The sequence below is a fragment of the Branchiostoma lanceolatum genome, chromosome 2 (genome assembly GCF_035083965.1).
Source record: "Branchiostoma lanceolatum isolate klBraLanc5 chromosome 2, klBraLanc5.hap2, whole genome shotgun sequence".
Classification (NCBI taxonomy): Eukaryota; Metazoa; Chordata; class Leptocardii; order Amphioxiformes; family Branchiostomatidae; genus Branchiostoma; species Branchiostoma lanceolatum.
The window spans coordinates 37,321,114-37,341,563 of record NC_089723.1 but is presented as its reverse complement, the minus strand read 5'-3'; the positions used below and the strand labels follow the sequence as shown (position 1 = coordinate 37,341,563).

General features: G+C 40.6%; 1 protein-coding gene and 2 long non-coding RNA genes across 4 annotated transcripts; 1 reads left to right on the top strand and 2 right to left on the bottom strand.

Annotated features, from left to right (window-relative positions):
- Window positions 1–488: 488 nt before the first annotated feature.
- Window positions 489–2,694, top strand: LOC136428930 (uncharacterized). Its single transcript, XR_010754678.1, has 2 exons — window positions 489–733; window positions 1,670–2,694. It is a non-coding gene; the product is annotated as an uncharacterized lncRNA (long non-coding RNA).
- Window positions 2,531–4,699, bottom strand: LOC136428929 (uncharacterized). 2 transcript variants are annotated; one of them, XR_010754676.1, is made up of 2 exons: window positions 4,460–4,699; window positions 2,531–3,882 (listed from the first exon to the last, which is right to left on the bottom strand). It is a non-coding gene; the product is annotated as an uncharacterized lncRNA (long non-coding RNA). The 2 variants fall into 2 exon arrangements; XR_010754677.1 differs by lacking the exon at window positions 4,460–4,699 and adding an exon at window positions 4,220–4,450.
- A 1,338-nt stretch (window positions 4,700–6,037) lies between these two features.
- LOC136428928 (uncharacterized) lies at window positions 6,038–15,601 on the bottom strand. Its single transcript, XM_066418763.1, has 16 exons — window positions 15,500–15,601; window positions 15,216–15,337; window positions 14,749–14,929; window positions 14,204–14,292; window positions 13,038–13,154; window positions 12,438–12,693; window positions 12,059–12,210; window positions 11,560–11,781; window positions 10,670–10,858; window positions 10,031–10,152; window positions 9,866–9,910; window positions 9,655–9,764; window positions 8,964–9,151; window positions 8,268–8,585; window positions 7,809–7,941; window positions 6,038–7,384 (listed from the first exon to the last, which is right to left on the bottom strand). The coding sequence occupies exons 1-16, from the start codon at window positions 15,511–15,513 to the stop codon at window positions 7,021–7,023; spliced, it is 2,622 nt and encodes an 873-aa protein (XP_066274860.1). The 5' UTR covers window positions 15,514–15,601; the 3' UTR covers window positions 6,038–7,020.
- Between the last annotated feature and the right edge of the window lie 4,849 nt (window positions 15,602–20,450).

Here is a 20,450-nt window from a genome sequence, read left to right as displayed (position 1 = left end):
ACAACCTCCGTGAAAACGGAGGCATAGTTTCTCAGTCTTGGTGTGTGTTCAATTTTCTTCCCGGCCTCGTTTTTTTCTTCCCGGCTGAGTTTTACCCCGAGACTGACAGGATGCTAAGGTTGAGCTGATCTGCGTTCAAATCTCTTCGGAAGGCTTTTAGGACGTGAACAACACTATGTTTGTTTGTTTGTTTGACGGACTTGGTGTTTGTACTGATTCGTTCCCGCTGACTCGGGCACCGATTTTCTTCCCCGACTGAGCTGTAACCCGAGACTGGCAGGATGCAAAGGTTGCGCTGACCTGCGTTCAAAACTTTTCGGAAGCCTGCCAGGAAGTGAACGTTGGCAAATGGACAAGACTAGTGAACCCGAGTCTGTTTGTTGGTTTGACTTGTTGGTGTGTTCAAGTTCGTTCCCGCTGACCAGCCCCGATTTCTTCCCTGGCTGAGTTGTAACCCGAGACTCACAGGATGCGAAGGTTAGTTGACAGGGGTGCCAAAGAATACATACGAATTTTACAGAATACATACGAATTTTACGGAATGCATACGATCCATTACTAGAAACATACGATCCGTACGGAATACATACGATCCAGTACGCAGAAACATACGATCCGTACAGAATACATACGATCCAGTACGCGGAATACATACGATCCGTACTAATTTGGAGAAATGGGTCTGGATCACGTGACATCGGCGGCAAATTCAAGATGGCGGACTCAGGAGAAGGTGCGTACATCCATTTCTTCCTACAATATCTTGGCTCTAAAGAACTTTAAGAGCTTACTCCAGCCTGTTAAACACCAAAAACATTATCCCGAACTAATGTGGGCTTCTAAGGCGACATATTACCCTGTATTTTAGACCAGCTAGCCGGGCGAGACCGAGAACCGCAAATGTTATACTGGCAGTTTAACTTTGTAAAATCATCGATTCAAGAAACGCTGCGCCTGCGAATGTTACCCTCCATGGCCAAAGTCCCCCGTCAAATGTTCTCCTTATAGCCGGCACGGTTAGTCTGGTAGAGACTAATGAAAGACCGTGATATGCTCTATGGAAGGGGCAGGTTTTTCACTGGGAGTTATGGTACCGTAGTTTGGGCAGAGGTACACAGTGTCACTTATTATATTAATCAATACTAGTAATTGAATCAATTCTAGGGCAGGGTAGACTAGAGTAGAGTAGAGAAGAGTAGAGTAGAGTCTTCAGTCAGAAATGATGCTTTATATCCAGTTTAGACAGCTCATTTTTACCTCTTTTATTCTCAATTTAGTATAATAGTCCAATGTACAAATTCTGTTGCTTGACTTCTATCTGATAAAGGCTGATTGCTTGTAGTATGCCCACAACTCCCCTGAGGGTGACACATTTGGAGCTATATATGTCAACTGCACATGTACTTTGTAGCATAAACCTGATTCAATTCAGAAAAACCCCATGGTTACTAATTAGTACAAGCTGGTAGTAGCTGCAGAGTATACAGACCACTCCAGCATGCTGCATCAGAATACTGAATGGAGGTTTAAAATCAAATAACACACTTTTTCACTGTTTTATTTATATGGGATACTAGTAGTTTCTTAGAATCTTAGTTAGATTTCAATTACCATAGCCTGTAATGCAACTAAATTATAAGTAACATGTTGCCATATCTTGGTTTTCCAGGACCACCTTTTTGACAGTAAGAAGAGGAAGAAGGAAACAGGCAGTCCCGAAAGGCATTTCCGCACTCCATCAGACTGCCAAGGGCGTAGTTACAAGGGGACCGTCCGACAGCACCACAAGGTCGATGAGGGCAAATTAAATCTTTTATCCAGGATGCGGTTATCTGCCTCGTTGTAAGACTTGTATCATGAATTCACTTGTGCTGTCCCATTGAATAGCATGACTTGTTCTTCAAATATATCTAAAGGAGCACTCGAGTTCAGAAACAAAATGTTATGTTCCTTTAGATACCACCAATTATTTTCCCTAATTAAGAGATTGAATAACTAGTATATTGACAATTTGACCTAGGACCAGCTGTGGTAATGTTCACACAGCAGTAATGTTCTCGTAAACCCGAGAACCCTTTTAATGGTCCCTGCTTGGAGGGCAGACTAATTTGCAGCAGAGCAGTGTGGCACGGCTGATGGGAATCTTATCCTAATCACAAAAAATCTTGAACATTTATGAGTAAGCGTTTGAGCTACAATTTGTTAGGAATGCTTGTTGAACATTCAGGCGCACCTGTTGACATGCCTTACCCTTATTGCTGACATTACAGTGTGTCAAAGACAGTTTGAAAGCCAATGTACTAAGATGTATGCTAGATAGATGAACACACCATGTATATGTGTAAGATTGCATATGATCTAAACAGGTCTGTTTTGTTCATAACTGATGTGTGGTTAGCAAATGCAACAACTTGTCTAATCTGAAGAAGCTATATGATTCTTGAACTGGAAGTGCTTGTTCAACAATATATTAGGGTATCTTTAAATACTGTGCTACCAGTACTGTTAAATGAAAAAAAAGAAACAAGTCTGAATACTACAACAAAGTTTATCGAAAGAAAATGATGTAACACTTTGTCATTAGCCAGAAGTCTTAAAAGTTGTACACACATACTGCTTTAGATCAGTTTTACAGCACTGTAAGCCTTTGATTAACATGTTTTAGCAAGAGATAATATGTCCTTCCTGGTATTGTCTAAAGTCTAAAACTCTTTCCACTTGTACCATTATTCAGGATGTGGTTAATGTGTATATACTGTGGTACATTGAATTCAAGAAATACATTGTATTTCTGCTTTCAATAAGATTATTGCAAGTTCTTGCCCGTAGGCTAATTGCAAGTACATGTAACATGAAAGGACGGACAGACAATATATAACAATACAGCATGTGACTTTTCTAGTTATAATGACTAAGTGATGTTGAGACAAGGGCATGATACCTCAGTGCATGGAAACAGGTTGCTGTATGTTCATTGCATATACATTTATAATGGAAAGCATGTCATACACCAAAAGTATTGTGAAAAATCGTTTAGCTTAATGGAGCAGCCAATTTTTTTTAGGAATTGAAAAAGTGTGATATAAGGTACAGGTTTTCTGTGCATCAAAGTAAGCAAAAAGAGAGTCTATTTGAAGGTTATATAAAATTGCAGGTTTCTTTAAACTTAAAGAGCTAGACATGGTTGTGTATATTTGCAAAGGTGTGTACTATTCCTGCAAATAAATGATTTACTGTTCCACCATTTTCACTGTCCTCTTACATTGGTAACAAGAACTTAACAGAATTTCATCTACCATATTCCCAACATATATATGATACAACATACACATAATCATGTATCTGTGTTACACAATGAGATGGGGATGGGACTAGGTGAAGGTGAAGGTTACACAATAAGTCAACTAGTGTTTTCAACCTTGCGGTCAGCTTTTCTGGGCCTGAAGTTTCTACTCCGTTGATGCGTCTGCATGTGCAAAGAACTTGCTGGAGCACTTGAAGACTCACACTGCACAGTTTAAGTGTACTGCATGTGATAAGACATACAAATCTAAGAAGTCTCAGAAAACCATCATTACTGAGCATGCCAGCAAGGACTTTGTATGTGATGTTTGCAGTAAGGACGTTTTTACAAAGGGTTATCTTTCTCAACATCTAGTGCATCACTGAACAGAGCAGAAGTTCATGGGTCTGTGGGAAAACGTCCAAGACCAAACAGTTTAAACTCCAGTTCCACAAACGTCACACTGTCACAGCAAAAGGGGTAATCGTTGTTGTGATAGCCCGGAACGTGTAAGCGAAGTCCTTTCTTACTCTTTAAAGTCTTCTCACAAATACTGCATGTAATTCAGCTAGGTGCTGGAACAGGATCCAGATGTACTTCTGCACATGAGAGGGGAAATATATAAGATTGAAATTAACATCGAGTTGAACAAAAATGAACAGATAACGACATAACTATTATATGTACTGTTCATCTACTGATTTTGTTTTAAGTAGGAAGCAGCATATTTGGATGACATTGTCAATTTATAAAAGCCACATCAATTTTAGGTGCTTATTTTAGTTTAGTATTTGCCCCCCCCCCCCCCCCCACACACACATCTTTTTTTTTCAAACAAAAGGAAGCTTTCTATATTTGAGCGTATATTCATCACAACGTTTGCACTAGCCTGGGAACCGTCCTGGTTTCTTTATATCTATGCCGCTATCCACCAACCGTCAAATCCAGTGTATTCGATGAAGGACGTGGTTGCGGACATGTGTTCAAAGTTTACGTCACCATCTCGCTAACACCGATTCTCGGTCTCGCCCGGCTAGTTGGTCTAAAATACAGGGTAATACGTCGCCTTAGAAGCCCACATTAGTCCGGGATAATGTTTTGGTGTTTAGGAGGCTGGAGTAAGCTCTTAAAGTTCTTTAGAGCCAAGATATTGTAGGAAGAAATGGATGTACGCACCTTCTCCTGAGTCCGCCATCTTGAATTTCCGCCGATGTCACGTGATCCAGACCCATTTCTCCAAATTAGTACGGATCGTATGTATTCCGCGTAATGGATCGTATGTATTCTGTACGGATCGTATGTTTCTGCGTACTGGATCGTATGTATTCCGTACGGATCGTATGTTTCTAGTAATGGATCGTATGCATTCCGTAAAATTCGTATGTATTCTGTAAAATTCGTATGTATTCTTTGGCACCCCTGGTTGAGTTGTCATGCGTCCAAATCTTTTTGGAAGGCTGGCAGGAAATGAACGTTACCACATCATGTCCAAAACTATTGAACCCAACTTTGTTTGACTTGGTGTGTTCTGATTTGTTCCCGCTCACCTGGGCACCAGTGTTTTACCGGGCTGAGTTGTAACCGGAAACTGTAAACGTTGGCACATGGCCAAAAGGTCAGGAACCCGAGGAAGGCATGTTGCAAGAGAGTGGAGCACGTAAAGCGTGAACTTGACATGGTTGTGGCCATGGTTTACTTTGTCGAGAATACATCTCATCATTAACGTTTCATGGAGGAATAATACCTTCGGTTTCGTCTTTTTCATTTGGTGACGTGGCAAGGCTATCAGCTAAAACGTTTTAAGATCTTGGCGTTGTAAACAAAAGTACATTCGTCTCTAGTAAATAATTTGATTTCCTTTAGAGTTCATGATTATATGGCAAAAATTATTGTATGAACTATAACAAACCAAGGAGGTTTTGAACAAACTAATATAATATTCCAATTGTGAACAGTCTACTGGACACCTGTGTTTTGGACATCCTGGGAAAGAGATGGATCACCCTGGGAAAGAGATGGATTACCCTGGGAAAGAGATGGACCATCCTGGGAAAGAGATGGACCATCCTGGGAAAGAGATGGACCATCCTGGGAAAGAGATGGACCATCCTGGGAAAGAGATGGACCATCCTGGGAAAGAGATGGACCATCCTGGGAAAGAGATGGACCACCCTGGGAAAGAGATGGACCATCCTGGGAAAGAGATTTTCGGAAGAAATATGATCACCGGACGAAACATGAAGTATGAAAATATTATGATTATAGTTCATTTTGTTTATATATGACCCACCTATAAAAAAGACTCAATTCCCTGGTAAATAAGATTGCATTTTTGCTGAAGAAACCATAAAGAAAGCTACTAACCTGCAGGTAGACATAAAATGTATTATCTGGAAAACCAGGAGAGCAAATTTACCTTTGACCCACATCAAATATATTGTGGAAAAATCTGCAGCTGTCGCCAAGCTTCACTTTTGTCAAAAGTAAGAAAAATAACCTTGTGATGCAAAAAAAATTGAAAATTTAAGGATTCATTGCTTGTTATGCCATATACTGCATGTTCAAGTATTGTTACACCTTTTGTGATTTATCCAGTATCTATAAGTTGCACGCACACATATCAGTTTTAGAGTGCCTTTCATAGAATCAAGTTAGTTTTGGCTGCACACGCGCGCGCGCACCCACAAAAACACACCCACGTACTAACAGGCACACACACGGGCAGAAAGGTATGCAGTAATGACAGACGCCTCATTTCTGCGTACGTTTTAATATAAAACTCACGCTTTTTTTACATTTTAGTTGATTTAGATATGTTCAAGAAGAGTAAGCATGCACGCGTAGAATCAGGCAAACCCCTGCATGCACTTACAGTGTGACGTAGTGGCTGTATACTAAGAAATGATGTTAGGTAAATGTATATCAACTAAAGTACAGGTCCCGGACCTGTGGGCACATATCCTTGGCAACGGCAGACCAAATCTTTAGTTATGTGGTTTTCGTACCATGGCACCCCTCAATATACATTTTTGGTCATATAGTACAGAAATAACGCACAATACACAGCTGGAGGCTTTTGTCTTTTTCGAAGAACGAGTCCTGGCTATACATGCAAGTTCTTCCAAGCTGAACTGATACTGCGATACTGAGATGAAACTAAGTGAGGTTGTTCCTCTTTGGATCTAGGGTTGTGTTTGGTTGTGTTTACACAACGGCTCCATACTTACAACGTCTCAACAATCATGTCTATGAAGAAATAGTAGATATGAAACGAGAGTTTGCTGATGAAATAAGCAGTATTCTAGCTTCTCCATTTTAGACGGGAGGTGCAAGATATTTACAAGAAGATTTTTTTTATGTCACTATCTATTTTTGGGTCTTCCCCGTACAAACTGAAAACGCCTTAAGGCCACATTAATTTCCTCCTTGATAAATAAATACATAAATAAATGAGTTAAAACTGAAAAAAATGCAATATCGTGCAGTTACCTGTTTAATATGCTCCATAGCCTTTGCGCACATTCAAGTTATTGTTAATTTGTAAGACCGGTACCTCAATTGACCCCCAAGGGGTGGAGCACCTTACTAGAGTTCCTCATAATGTCTAACCCGTTGAAATAGTTGGGCTGTCCTGGCTGTATATGCGGATTGTTAAAAGCTGAATAAATCAATAACAATAAAGTCAGGCTATATCTGTGCTCTAGCGTGTTACACGTCCCATGAATCTCAAAACTATTCTACTTGCTCAGATACATGGTCATGGGCACGGCCACGGCAATGCTGATGACGTACAGGACAAGGCACAGCCTGTCCAGCACCTTGGCCAGCAGGATGTAATCGGACACCTGCTCGCTCTTCGTCCCCAGGGTCAGGGTCAGCTCCTTCACGCTGCGGATCAGGTCACGTAAGGCTGGGGACTCATCTCGTGCGGGCGGCGCGGGCAGCTGGCGGGTTGTCTCGGAGACATCCGGGCTTTCTCCGTCAACCTCCGCAATGTCATCGGCGGTGAAGGCGTCGTTGGCCAGCGTCCTGCCGGTCAGGCCAGTCTCTCCATCCTCGCTCGCAGCCGCCTTCTTTGTGAGGTCTCCGAGCAGAAGGAGCCTTTACAAACATCAACAAGGAAAAATTATGTTGATGCTTCTCACTGATGTCTACATGCAGTTACCTCCACAAATATTGTGAATCGATGTATGTCATGTATGCATGGTCAGATCATTGTTTCAAAGGTGACGCACTGGTAAAATGTCAACAATAGGAATCAACCAAAAGGAATCAGTCTGTTTGCCAATAAAAAGTCTTGACCACCTTCCGCACATTTAACGTGAAGCATCAAAAAGTTCAAAGCTTTTCTGAAATAGTGATCACTTTGTTATCAACCAAAAACGTATTTCTCCAATTAACCTCATGCAAAACAAATCTAAGCAACCAACAAGTCTCTATTGATATATTTGGTTTCGTATGCATCTTATTTGCCGTATTCTACTGTTTGATCTAACCCCCAACTATTGTTAATAATACTACATACTTTGACATGTAGCAGAGAAAGAAAGTCTTCGCGGCCGGAGGCAGGCTCCCCTCCTTGTCGTGGAGCTTGATGATGCCCATGGTGAAGAAGAGGAAAAGTCCCATCAGCGCCATGCACACGACGATCAGCGTGGCTGTAACAACACCCATGGTCAACAGTAACTGGAATGCTCCGTGAACATCTTCATCGGATTGCTCGATGGAAAATGAGGCTCTTGAATCACGACCTGAGTGACATGTACTTTGCCGATGTTTCGATAAATCATAGGCCTGGTAAATTGAACCGTGGTGCAGATTCTCAGTTCCAGATTACCAAATGAACCGAATCGAAAGATACCTTGTCTTAAAAAGCTTTAAAAAACGACTGAATAAGAAGAGCACAACAGTCTATATCTACAATGTAGCTATCTATCTATTTTAACTTATAACCTTGCAGTGCAATCTATCTATTTTTACTTACCAAAAAATGGGAGCGCTCCCTTGACAGGAAGTACCTCTGTGACAAACACGAGAGACACGACCATGGAGAGTTGGATGGTCACTCCGAAGGAGATCCGGTCTCCCCTGTCTATGGGCATGATGAAGGTGATGATCATCAGTACCACTAGGATGGCGCAGGGCCCGACAGTCGTGGCGATGTGGAACAGGGGGATCCTCTCCAGATGGACAGCGAAGCACGCCTCCTTGTCGCCTTGTGCGAAGATCTTGTTCTTCCGATACCATTCGCCCTCCGTTTGTTGGGGAGACCAGACGTCACAAGAAGTACCCTCTCCGCATGCTGTGTTCAACAAATCATCCCAACAATTATCACCAAGAGACATGTAGAACAATGCACACGCACGCACACACACACACACACACACACACACACACACACACACACACTAACACACACACACACACACACACATTTATTCAGCCGAAAGTTTGCTGAAACGTTGGAGTATTAGAAACAATGATCGTTGAATTCGGCCTGCTCCATTATCACACATTAGCGCCTAGGAACAAAGATAAATCTATAGTTCACAAATTATGTAGAATATGCATTATTGTACATATTCAATTTCAGCATTCTACAATAAACCTGAAATAAATCAAAAAATATTTATTGAACTGCCCTCGTAAAATAAATCCTGAAATGTTTGCGAAGCCTTACCGATGGTTTGCTCAGTTGCAGAGGATGCATAGAAACAGATGTGGCATTCCATGGTGTCGGCAGGGAAGTAGAATGGGTCTGCATCACAGAGGGTGCTGGTCAGACTTTCTACCCTCCATGTTACCGTACCATCAGTGGTGACCCGTAGCGGTACGTTCTTCGGCAGGCCTTGGTACAAAGGATCAGCACTGTGGAGAAACCAACAAGTCTCGTTAGTTCTCTTTGACTAGTCAATATGGTAGTTTTCCGACAGCCACTGTTTCCTCGCATTTTTAAATGAACTGTTTCTTTTGTTGGACTAAGGATCCTCCTGTACTGTCTCGCGTTACAAAAGTTATAATAATGTTTCAACAAGTAAATAGTTTGCATTGTCTGAAACAGCAAGTAAACTTGATTCAGTTGATTTAAAAACGTAACTTTTTGTACGAGCTACCTTTCTCGGGGACTTTCTCGATGTTTAAAGTCATCATTTGACTAAGAAACTATTCACAGACTCGTCTCCAAGGATCATCATGGATACTGTTCATTTTGATATATATGACAGGTAGAATCCTGATAAGGCACTGCAAGGCTAGAATTTATTTCTGCTAGTAAAATGATATCTATTACAATCTATTACATTTCTGAAAAAGCAGTTTGGACAAGATTTGATATTGATCTAATGATGATAGTTTAAGACGAGACTACGTACTTCTTCTTCAGACTAAATGTAGGGGTCCAGATGCTGCTGCCCGGGACGCTGAGAGTCTCGATGTTATCGAAGTACATCGGCTCCCACTCCAACCGGCTGTCCTGCCATGTCTGGACAAAAAAAAAAGAATCATTTTAACAATGGAAAAGCCCCTAAACCTTTTCAATGCGAAACGACATAAATGGAATTTTGTCTAACTAGGTCCACTTACGAAGTCGATGACTACAGAGGCAACCAGCAGTTCTTTCTTTTCGTCCTGAAATAAAAGTCATAGCGTGGATAAGTCATAATTAGTTGTGTTTTGTTACCTACTGGAGTTGTCTATTGCTTATAAATCAACAAGGATCTTAAACGTATTACAGAAACTACAACTTACCAAGTCGACGATATGTTCCACAGAGCCACTAAAGCTGATGATAGCTTGGTTCGTAGTCTCGGGCGCCTGGTTTTTGCTGTACCCATGGAGTAGATCCTCTTCCAGCCGAGCCTTGATGTCCACTAAGGAGGGAAAAGGTACATGCTCGTCGTTAGAAATACGACATATATCAAAGGCTGAAACTTTGAACTTGTTGATCGAATTTCCTACCGGTTCTTGTCTTTATATAGCTGGAAAGCAAAAGTAGATAAAACTAGACAAAATCTGGCTTTTACGAAAGTACATTTCTGCATTTTTGAATGTGAAACGCAGTGTTTCTTTGCGTACTAGTATGATTTACAGGTATCTAAGTATACCGTACACACAGAAACTGTTTAGCATGTATGCCTCAGAATGTTACAGGAAAATTTTCATTCTCATGACAAATAGTGTTTCTCCGTTACACACTACATTTTTTATCACACTAACCTCGGCTCAGAGATATACAGCAATCTTACATGTGTGCCATGTGTTATCTATGACTTTCCAGAAACACACGGAATGTCTAATCTTTATCTAAGTGCTGTTTAACTAAACCTAGAATGTACATCTGTGTAGAAATTGCAGGCTTATTCACTTCAAAGACTACATCACTATTACCTGAACAGGTTGGCTTGTCATATTGCCAGATGCCTCCTTCGGAGCACCTTACTTTGCTGGTATGCCTGGAATCAAGGGTGTACCCTTCGTTACAGGTGAACGTGGCCCTCTCTCCCACGTTGTAGAACCTCTTGGCAGGGTTTCTGCTGCCGTAGTTTGGAGGACCCATGTCCCAGCACACGTCGGCATCTAGGATGTGATACGTGAGCAGAGACAATGAAAATCAGATTTAACGAAGTCCATCATACATGTTTCTTTGTTTTGTTTTGTTTGTTTGTTTGTTTGAAACTTTTAATGGGAAGCAGGCCGCTTTTCATTGCGGGGCCATGAGGACTAGTATCATAAGGAGGTAAAGATCAGACAGTCATACTGATTTCATGATTAAGTCCTGATAAATCTATAAACATTTGTTTTCATCCTAATACGTAAGTATCGGTTTTACACATGGTTGAGGAAAACACAGTTGTGTTTAGCAAGTACTCGTACAAAGAACCGGGTTTATTTTGTGGCGTAATAGAACATATTTAGGAAACACCGACCTAAGTTTCTGGCTCTCTCATAGATAAATACATGATTTGGGATTAGGGTTACCGGGGGCGACTTAAACTATGATTAGAATTAGACTGAGACAAAAGGAGAGGGAACCAGTTAATCATCAGGGAATCCCCACACCATGGTACCAGTCCAAAATTTAAACTCCCATTTCAACGTATGGCCAGATTTAAGGTTTCCTCTTAGGCATCGGTTTTCACATTGGGCCCCTTGATAAGTGTTTGTTTCGAGAGTTTGAGAACCCAGAAAATGTCTTGGGGTTGCCTTAAGAACAAGATGTCGTTCAGAAGAAGTCTCCCATTTAGACAAGACAACTTTAGTTGTACAAGACAACTTACTGCACGGAATGACGTCACATTCCTCCTGGCTGCCATCTTCCACCAGACAAAATGGCCGATTGATACCGGTAGGGTTGCGGCAGGAGTTGTTAGCCAGGTTAGCCCAGGGGTACTCGGTCGAGTAGAAACCAGTCTGCGCAGCGGACCACTCCACACAATCTGCCCCGGATGTAGTTTTGCTCCATGTACCACGGTAGTTCACTCCAATACCATGGTAGCAAACTGGAGAAGACAAACGGTCATACATCAGCAATTTATCGTATAAATGTATCCTGAATGCGTGTTCTGAAATTAAACGTCCGTCCTGACTAGCTGATACACTGAGAAAAAGCTGCCACAGCTGCCAAAGTAATAGTATTTTAGTACGTTTAACATTACAGTAGCGTTCTGTACTTTAAAGTGAATAGGTAAATGTCTAAAAAGGGAATGGTAAAATTTGAGTGACACATCTCAAGTGGTACCTCCAGCGGGAAGTAGTGTATCTAATCTTTCTCTTTACCTTCGTTGTTCTTGGTCTCTCGTTCAGGGTTCCAACAGCCGTGTTGGCGTGACGGAAACAAGTCACAGGTAGGGAACTGGTTCTTTATCCGGTCATCAGACATGTTGAGGACTTCCTCGCACCAGGAACGGCACGGTAGCAGTTGTTTGCCCCTACAAAAAATAGGCAGATTCAGAACTACCGGAACAAAGTGAGGTTTGTTATCTTCCACCATCAAACACAGACCTTAAGAGTAAAAACCAGAAATTGCAACAATTGAAACGCGAACATATTCCTTACAATCTTCACTTCGGCTGACCAGGTAGCTGTTAAACATTAAATAAAAACGATGTGTGTAAATTACACAATGTCTAATCAAACGCAGCATGTCTTTACTCACATGCAGGAGGTCGTGTTGTCTGCATGTCCAGACGAAGTGCAGGAAGTTTCGCTCTCTTCAGCACATTGCGGGAAGATGATCAGAGATGCAAATTTCCAGAACTCAGGATGTCCGCTCTCAGCGTTGCTGATCGAACCGTTGAGCAGCTCCACGACAGGGGAATTCTGTATCTCCTCAAACGTCGTCTGGCCTAGAAGATTTGGCAGCATCGCAAGTCTACCGCCGTGGTTGAAATCCGGAGGAATTGGCAGACACTCTGGAAATTACAACAATATAGACATTACATCATAGGCATGCTTTCAACGTTGACAGGAGGTACTAAAAAACAGTAAAGAAATAAAAATCAATTTAGATGTCTGCTCAATATGCAAATAAATCACTATAGGAAGTTTGTAAGAAAAAATGCTTTATTGAACAAAATATCCACAGTGCCCATGGCCAATGGCCAGTTGTGTACAACATGTGTGCAGCGGCCTCTCTGAAATTGTGAGACATTTCTTCAGCCGCTTTGCCAACAGTGGGAAGAACGTTATTTCAACCAGATAAACAATTTAAGAGGCAACTGCAAGAACGGTTAAGTGCCAAGTTAGTCTAGCTTACCGCAACCTTCCTCGTCACTCCCGTCTGAACAGTCCGTCCGCCCGTCACACCGCTTCCACGCCAGGATGCACTCAAATCCGTGTCCGCACCGGAGGCATCCGACAGAGCAGCGGATTACTATGCAGGGAAACAGTCTGTTAATTTTGCCCTTTATTCGAGTGCAAAGGAGCATATCTTTAGTCTGGAGACGAATGAAGCTGAAAGGAATATAGCTTGAACAAATCAGCTGCGACGGACCACAACACAAGAGTTATCTGTAGAAAAGACTGGCGGAAGCTATCGTTGTATTTAAACATACAGCAATTGGTTAAATGTGGGTTTTGATCCTGAAATCTACACCAGCCATGAACCTTGATTCACGTTTGGAGCCATATTCTCCGCACTGCAGCGACACCTAGCAGCGCTGCGAAGTACCACTACTAGTAGAACCAGCGTGCTAATAAAACGAGAATGATACATATTATCAATATAAGTAATCATATGATAACATTATGAATTCATGTATGAATATGCAGGTCGTTTGTCATAGAGGAGGGCGCCTAGAAAACAACGACTTTGCCTCCAAAATCTGATTGGAGATTAATATATGCATACATATCAGATATGTATATGTCTATTCAAAATAAACTACCATCTTTTTCGCTTGGTTTATGCGCTGAACATACGTAGTAAAAGAAAACGCACGAGCGTGTAAATATCAGCCTCCTCCAATAACAGGGAGGTCAGCGGACATCTTTTTTGAACGGCCATGGTATATGGTCGTCAAACAATTTCGGCTTGTAGCAATAACCTATGTCTAATCATGATTTAGACAAGCTCCACTAACTTACACAATGGGATAAGCAATGGTTACATTTATATCTACACACGACGACGATTGTGTCACCATCTGGAAATAATCTTGAACAAAACAAAACAAATGCATAGATATCACATAAATCACATAACATCAATGTTTTCTAGTTTATTAACCTGAACCGCTACCATGGCTACAGTATGACAATGATGGTGGCGGATTTGTACTTAACAGTGGTGACGTCAGGGGGCGCTGCCATGGACATATGGGAATTTCCACATGTATTTATACAAGAGATATATCTTGATAAACAGTACAGCACTAGTTGCTACTGGTTGGAAGTATTGATAGTGGCTATTCTAATGCTTACCAGACGGTGTTGCAGTGGACAGGTAGATACCGTATGGAGAGCTAAGGCCATCCACCAGGACAGTCTTAGTCTGGTCAGACTTGGACAACCTGAAGGTGTGAATAGAACATTTTGTTGTGTCTTTCCATGTAAGCATATGACGGGTGAACAACACACATATGGATAAACATATATATGGCCTCCGTTGGTCAGTATTGACCATGGTAAAATCCTAATTCACAGTAGCCCTACAGCATGGACTATGGCTAAACAGCCCTATAAGAGAATGGCAGTCTCTGCCACAAAAATCACATCTGGATATACATAAGTTCAGTCGAAGATAAGATTTAAAAAAAACTATATGATTATATTCTAATACAAATGATAAAACTTCATAATATTTATGCATATATCAGTGCATCAACCAACATGGGTATGAAATATAAGACATACGCATTAATATGACTTCTTCTTAATGTAGATTATCTTTTCAATAGAATGTCACTAGGGAATTATAATTGTCTATCTAGAAAGTATGTTCAGTAGATAAAAAGTAATTTTCTCACTTTCCGATTTTTCCAGGCTGTCTTGAGTCGCCCGAGAAAGACGACCAGTAGACGTAGTTCTCATCAACCGCAATGCCAAAAACAGTTTCCCCGGCTTCATGCAGCACCTGTCGGACATTGTTCCCCAGAAGGTCTGAGCTGTAGATGCCGTACCCCTGATCACGGTAGTACAGCCGGTCCTCTAAATGGGATGAACAAATATAGTGATTTACCCAAATACTAAACTGCTGGGACGATGCAACGTAAGAGTGCTGAATAAGAGTACAGAAGAGAAAGACACAACATACACAAAATCATATACGTGACGTCTATTAACAGGCTAGGTTTCCAGTGATATAGTAACAATAATCGCATGACAATTATCTACTTAACATAAGCTTCAAAACCTGTTGCGTTTAGTTGATCATTCATTTGGGTACACATACCCATATTGGCACAATGTCCCTTATTGATGTCTGTTCCCTCACCTTTGTAGTCTATTGTAATGGAGAAGGCACTCCTGAGACCCGTGATGATGGTGGTTTGGCCACTGCCGTTCATCGCAGCACGGTCGATTCTGGCATTACTCTCGTCCACCCAGTACATGAGTCTGTGGAAAAGTGTCCGACATACAAACACACAATAGTAAAAATAAAATAAAAAATCATATCTCCGTCATACGTTTGTGAAGGTTAGACATCCAGGTAAACAATATATAAGGAGAAATTCAAACTCTACAACTGGATAAAAATTCGGAGATTTATTTCCGGACGTTTCGAGTGACATCCATCACGTCAGTGCACTCTTCTTCAGCGTCACTAAAGTGAACTAGCAGAACGAACCAGTACTTATATACAATAACTAGAAAAACCGGTTTTTACATGACAAATCACACAGGAAAAGGACAATAACTTTTCCTATGGTGTTGTCTTACCATAGGAACCTTCCTAACTTATTCTACATTACAATGTGTTGTCTTACCATAGGAATCTTCCTAACTTATTTTACATTACAATGTCGCTTATGCATGACTGTGTGATTTGCCATGTAAAAACCGGTTTTTCTAGTTATTGTATATAAGTACTGGTTCGTTCTGCTAGTTCACTTTAGTAACGCTGAAGAAGAGTGATGGATGTCACTCGAAACGTCCGGAAATAAATCTCCTAATATTTATCCAGTTGTAGAGTTTGAATTTCTCCTTATATACATATCTCCGTCACATATTTAAAGTTTTGGGAATCTGTTTGTTTTATTGTGCATCATGTAATTGATTGTACAAATATAGACCTAACAAAATATATGTATTTATGTACATATGTACATATATGGCTAGAGAAAAAGTCAAATTAGAGTCATTTGATTTGAAAGGAAGCTTATGTTATTTAATACATTATGTAGATGCCATGATTTAGGAACAATGTGTTCTCGCATTTCGCATGAAATATTTAAATAAGGGTAGCACTAAGTAACCGCGCACCATTAGAGAGAGATAGAGAGACGCAGTAAAGACTTTGTCACCTTAACTTTAGCCTTGGCTTTGTCACCATAACCATGGTTAGTGTAAATGCCTGTTTATAACGGAATGCATTGTACTCACCCATTCCTGGGGTCCAGGACCAGGCCTTGGGGATTCCCGATGGCTGGTGACGTCAGAAGTGTCCTGACAGACGATCCATTTTTATTTGCTACAGAGATAGTCTTTGCGTGATCGACACCCCAGTAGATATTCCCACCAACGTGGTCCAATGCCAGGTGATAGACGGCTGCAGAAAATAAATGCTATGACATTTTCGTGCACTGATTTTCACAATATTTGGAGTGGGCAACAACAATATCATAGAGCACACTGATTGATTTCCAAATGATGTCGGGGCTTCACCAATACAGTAAAAGATAAAAGATGACTTTATTGGAACTCACAGGGTTGCCACTGAATCAAAACCAATGTACAATCATGAGAAACATTTAGACCGGAACCTCCCACAGCTCCGAAATCACCGGTCAAAACTTGTACAGAAATGCAAAACAAAAACATAGAATTGCATGACTTTGACCAACATGCAATCACGCTCGTACTGCCAAATTTGATGGACAGATGGGATCGGTAAATTACTTATTAATAATCTATTACATATAATAAGCATCCTGACATAATGTAACGATAATCGTAGTAAGGGTTGAAAGTTAAAAAGTAAAAAAATTAGAAATAGTATATATTTCTGTTTTTTACATATCTTTACAGATATTGTACAAATATTGTACAAGAATAAAATGTATAATGGTGTATTGTATCTGGATATCAATCTTCAAGCAGATGTAAGGATTAGCTAATTCCCTGTGTTTCACGCCCTTTTTGCAACATTTAGTAAGTATTTTCTGCTTAATTTTTTTTAATCTTTTCAACATTCGCCTTCTCCTTCATAAAACAGATTTTTGCTCCCTGGTCAGCTAAGTATTCCTGTACGTTTGTGAAAAACAGGCCTACCATGAGCAGGACCCATGCATCTGCTTAGAGATTATCTGGATACACCTTTGTAATACCAGAAATGTGGTATGGCGTTTTGCTAGGATTGTTTCCAACTTCAGATCAAAAGAAGATAATAATGATTTGTAACTCACCATTACCGTTGGTATCTATGATGGTCTCCCTGCCACTTCCATCGCGACGAGCCCGTTTGATGGTGTAGTCCCGACGATCTGACCAGTACACGTAGTCGGTGACCGGGTCGTAGTCCAGGGCGTAGGGCCATCCAGCGTCTCTGAGAGGAAGCGTGACGGTCGATCCGGAAGTGACGTCAACTTGAAGAATGGTCCTGTCATCCCTGTCAATCACCAAGAGGAATGGCTCACTGATGATGTCATTGGGGCCAAGGTCACCTAAAAGGTGAAGGAAGCACGACTATCAAAAAATGCGACAGATATTTCCAGAACAGTCGCCATCATTAACTTACTAACTTAGGCCATGTTAATTTTATTATATGGATGACGTCCGCGCGCGCATCAATTTTCATCCGTTTCCAAACAACAACGACGTTTTCGGCCATATTATAAGCTGCAAAATGCATGCTGTAAATTGAAAAAAAAATATATTTCGGAAAACGGATACTTATGTCGTAGAATGCCAAGGTCAATGAAGAAGTTTTGAACTTTTGAAGTAACAAAAAATTGAAGAATCCATATTTTGGTATAACATACTATGAGTGTTTGTTAATCCTTTCTGTCCAAGTAGATTTCATGATGAAGGCAACTTTTATTTGCCAATTTATCTTTTCTTATTCGCACGCTCGCATCAGTGTTTGAAGTCCTCAGAGGATGTGATCCATGTAATCAAATCAACATGGCTTTATGTAGAAAATTCGATTCACTAAATAAAAAGAATTACATGTAAATGAAAAAGAAATATTAAGCTGAACAACTGGAAAACGCTTAAATTCAAGGCTAAAAAAACGTTACAAAAGACAATGAATGCTAATTAATGTGCTCTATTAACGTACATGCCATTGTAAAATATTGTAGCAATTTTTGTACTTCATATGACATTGGGCGCGACACTACCGTCATTATTAGATGAAATAGGTACTATTCAACCATAAAAACATCACACCAAGCACTACGTGAAAGTAATTATTGCATCAGTCATTTGAGGTGGTTATACAAGTATTTAACATTTAAACATTGTCGCTTATATACAAGGGAAAAAGACGCACAAATGAGAAGCAACAAATAAAAAACATCCTTTCTCTTTTTTAAAGAGGATCTGATATTGTACTGATATATATGCAAACAGGCGCACATCCTTCGTAGGTAAAAATTTAAGATATAGTGTACTTAGTTTACGCATGGGTTGCTTACAATGTAAAGAGACTAAAGCTAGTCCATTAAAATGTCTTTGTTTTGAAAATGATGACAAGCTACCACATAGATTATCAGATATTGTGGCGAAATAAAAACCGCCATGTAAAGGTAATAACGGAATACTGTATCATAGTTGTACACACATACGTACAAAACATGTCAGCCCATTAAATTTCAAAATATCAAACTCAGCCCTTCATGCCCAAAAACCATACAGATAATACACACACGTACTGTAAACCGTGCGATATTCGAGGTGTTTTAGGTTTATTCACGGTTTCTACGTTGACCTCTCACTTCGAACTCATTCAGTGGTGAAAATCTTCCGTTGTTACTATTGCTCAAATTGCCACCTCAGAGTTGCCAACAACCATTAAATGTCGCGTTGTCATTAATTTCTGAAAACAACAGCTTATTGAGAGTCTCTCTCACATGCTTTGGGTTACACTCAATGGATAGTGATGACTGATGTTTGTACACCTTTGACTTGAAAGGTTTTAAGTTGTACCCATCAGGAATTCGAACGCATTCACGAGGAAGCTTGGTACACATAGATGTTGTTCCATAAAGATATGATTCACATGCCGTAAATTAAGATGGATGCAGGCTAGATGTATTGAAACATGTTTCAAAAGTTATATTGATACGGATTAAGGCGACATGACGAGAATGCTGATTTGGTCTGCTTTTGTAAGTGCTCCTTTGGAAATCAGTCACTGAAGGGATTCATAAAAGATTCTTTAATTAATGAAAATGCAATGAAAGTACGTACACACACAAGGACACACACAAACAAAAACACAGACACACACACACACACACACACACACACACACACACACACACAAAAACTCGCACACACACACGCGCGTGCACACACACACACACACACACACACACACATGCACAAACAAACAAACACAGACAGACACGCACAAGCACACTCACAAAAACACTCGCATGCACACAAACTGAAACAAAAACAAGAGTCCGTAGGACACGATTCTCCGTGAAGTATTTATAGTATGTACAAGTATTGACCCACACAAATTGCATCTCTGCACAGTCCAAGTAGTGTTTTAGAGCAAGTAAAGAAAAAGTGTTTGTTTATCTTTTTCTTTCAATACAGGAGTGGTCGACCTGCTGAAAAGTATGTTTTTACAGCATGGCACAGATGGGATCTAGAAATTCCGGGAAAAGTTAGATCTAGATGGCCCCTTTTCAATTATCAACGAACCATTCAGCCTTACAACTAAGATGTATCAGAAATCACAAATATGCAGTAAATCCTCTTTCCACAATTTATTGCAGGCCGGCCTGATCTATAGCTATCAAGCTATTTGCAATAAAAAAGGCTAATTTATATTATCGTAACATTTCACGAAGGTCAAAGGTCACCGGATCTAACCACCCGGAAGTGACACTGGCGCGCGCACTTTTCTGAGAGATATTTCTCAACAATCTTTCATCCCCTGCGTAAACTTTTTACATTGTCACAGCCTCCGTATTATAAACTACAAGTGTGGTAAGTTTGAAGGTCCAGAGATTTCCCATTTTCACACTGTGCGTAAAAGTGCACCGTCCGTCCCGTGCGCACATACTGTATGCGAGTTGCGAGTGGACACGGCATATTTAATACACAGACTGGAGGTCACTCTGCACATGTTCGCAGCTAAAACTCACAATTCCCGTTGCCGCATTGGTATGTAACTTGGTATATCGTTTGCTAGGTTGCGTGTGGTGATGCACGTTGTCTATTTTTCAATGTAACAGTGACTATACGATCACAGCAAGTGAGGAAGATTTATACCCCGTATCTGCCTGAAGTATTCCAGTCATGCATAACGGATTATAACATGGTCCCTACG

Coding starts and splice junctions, on each gene's coding strand:
- LOC136428928 (XM_066418763.1), bottom strand. Junction 8,586..8,963: donor TGCAACTGAGCAAACCATCG/GTAAGGCTTCGC, acceptor TGTTGAACACAG/CATGCGGAGAGGGTACTTCT. Junction 7,385..7,808: donor TTTCTCTGCTACATGTCAAA/GTATGTAGTATT, acceptor ATGTTTGTAAAG/GCTCCTTCTGCTCGGAGACC.